Source organism: Eimeria mitis, genomic scaffold (assembly GCF_000499745.2).
Source record: "Eimeria mitis Houghton genomic scaffold, Emh_scaff351, whole genome shotgun sequence".
Classification (NCBI taxonomy): Eukaryota; Apicomplexa; class Conoidasida; order Eucoccidiorida; family Eimeriidae; genus Eimeria; species Eimeria mitis.
In genome coordinates, this window is record NW_013571853.1 from 2581 (window position 1) to 3434 (window position 854).

Sequence of the window (854 nt, forward strand, 5' to 3'; positions counted from 1 at the left end):
AGCTACCTGCGTTGCTGCAGCTGCTGCAGCAGCAGCATCTCGTGTTTCTGCTTTCGTTTCTCTTACTGCTGCTGCTGCTGCTGTTGCTGCTGTTTCAGGTGCATCGTCAGCTGCTGCATCTGCTGTTGCTGCTGCAGCTGCAGCAGCAGCAGCAGCTGCTGCTGCTGCTGCTGCTGAGACCTCTTTGCTGCTGCTGTCACCCGAAGAAGTGTCTCCTGTGCTGCAGGGTGTCTCCTTTTTCGCTGTGGGGACAGCCCCCAGGTGCTGTCTCCGTTTCCTCTGTTGCTGCTGCTGCTCTTGCCGCTGCTGCTGCTGCTGCTGCTGCTGCTGCAGTGGAGAGACATCAGCAGCAGCATGCGGTGTCTCCTCAGCAGAAACGCCAGGGCTCTGTGCATCGATGGAGCTGCTGCACACCAGCAGCAGCAGCAACAACAGCAGCAGCAGCAGCAGCAAGAAAAACAGCAGCAGCAACAGCAGCAGCAGCAACAGCAGCAAATAACATACATGAGGCTGTCGTTCGATATTCCAAAGACAACAGCAGCAGCAACAGCAGCAGCAACAGCAGCAGCAGAAGAAGCAGCAACAGCAGCAACAGCAGCAGGAGACATCCGGTGCATGGAGAAGTGCAGGGCCTGTTTGTCTCCTTTTCTTTTATTTTATTTATTTTATTTTATTTTATTTATTTTGTTTGTTTTACTATAATTACTACTATCATTTGTTTTTATTTATTTATTTTTTATTTATTTGTCTTTGTCTTTTCTGTGTCTTTGCTTCATCGTGCTGCAGCCACAAAAGTTTTTTTTTTTTTTTTTTTTTTTTTTTTTTTTTTTTTTTTTTTTTTTTTTTTTTTTTTT

The 854-nt window shown here is 46.6% G+C and overlaps 1 protein-coding gene across 1 annotated transcript in view; it reads right to left on the reverse strand.

Moving 5' to 3' along the window:
* The window catches only part of EMH_0009050 (uncharacterized protein), a gene marked incomplete at both ends in the record, with an annotated part of 1874 nt that extends 1257 nt beyond the window's left edge, over positions 1 to 617 (reverse strand). The window contains 2 exons of the mRNA XM_013498546.1: positions 7 to 406; positions 505 to 617. Of these exons, the coding sequence (XP_013354000.1) occupies positions 7 to 406; positions 505 to 617 (513 nt within the window). The remainder of the gene's footprint in view (positions 1 to 6; positions 407 to 504) is intronic.
* Between the last annotated feature and the right edge of the window lie 237 nt (positions 618 to 854).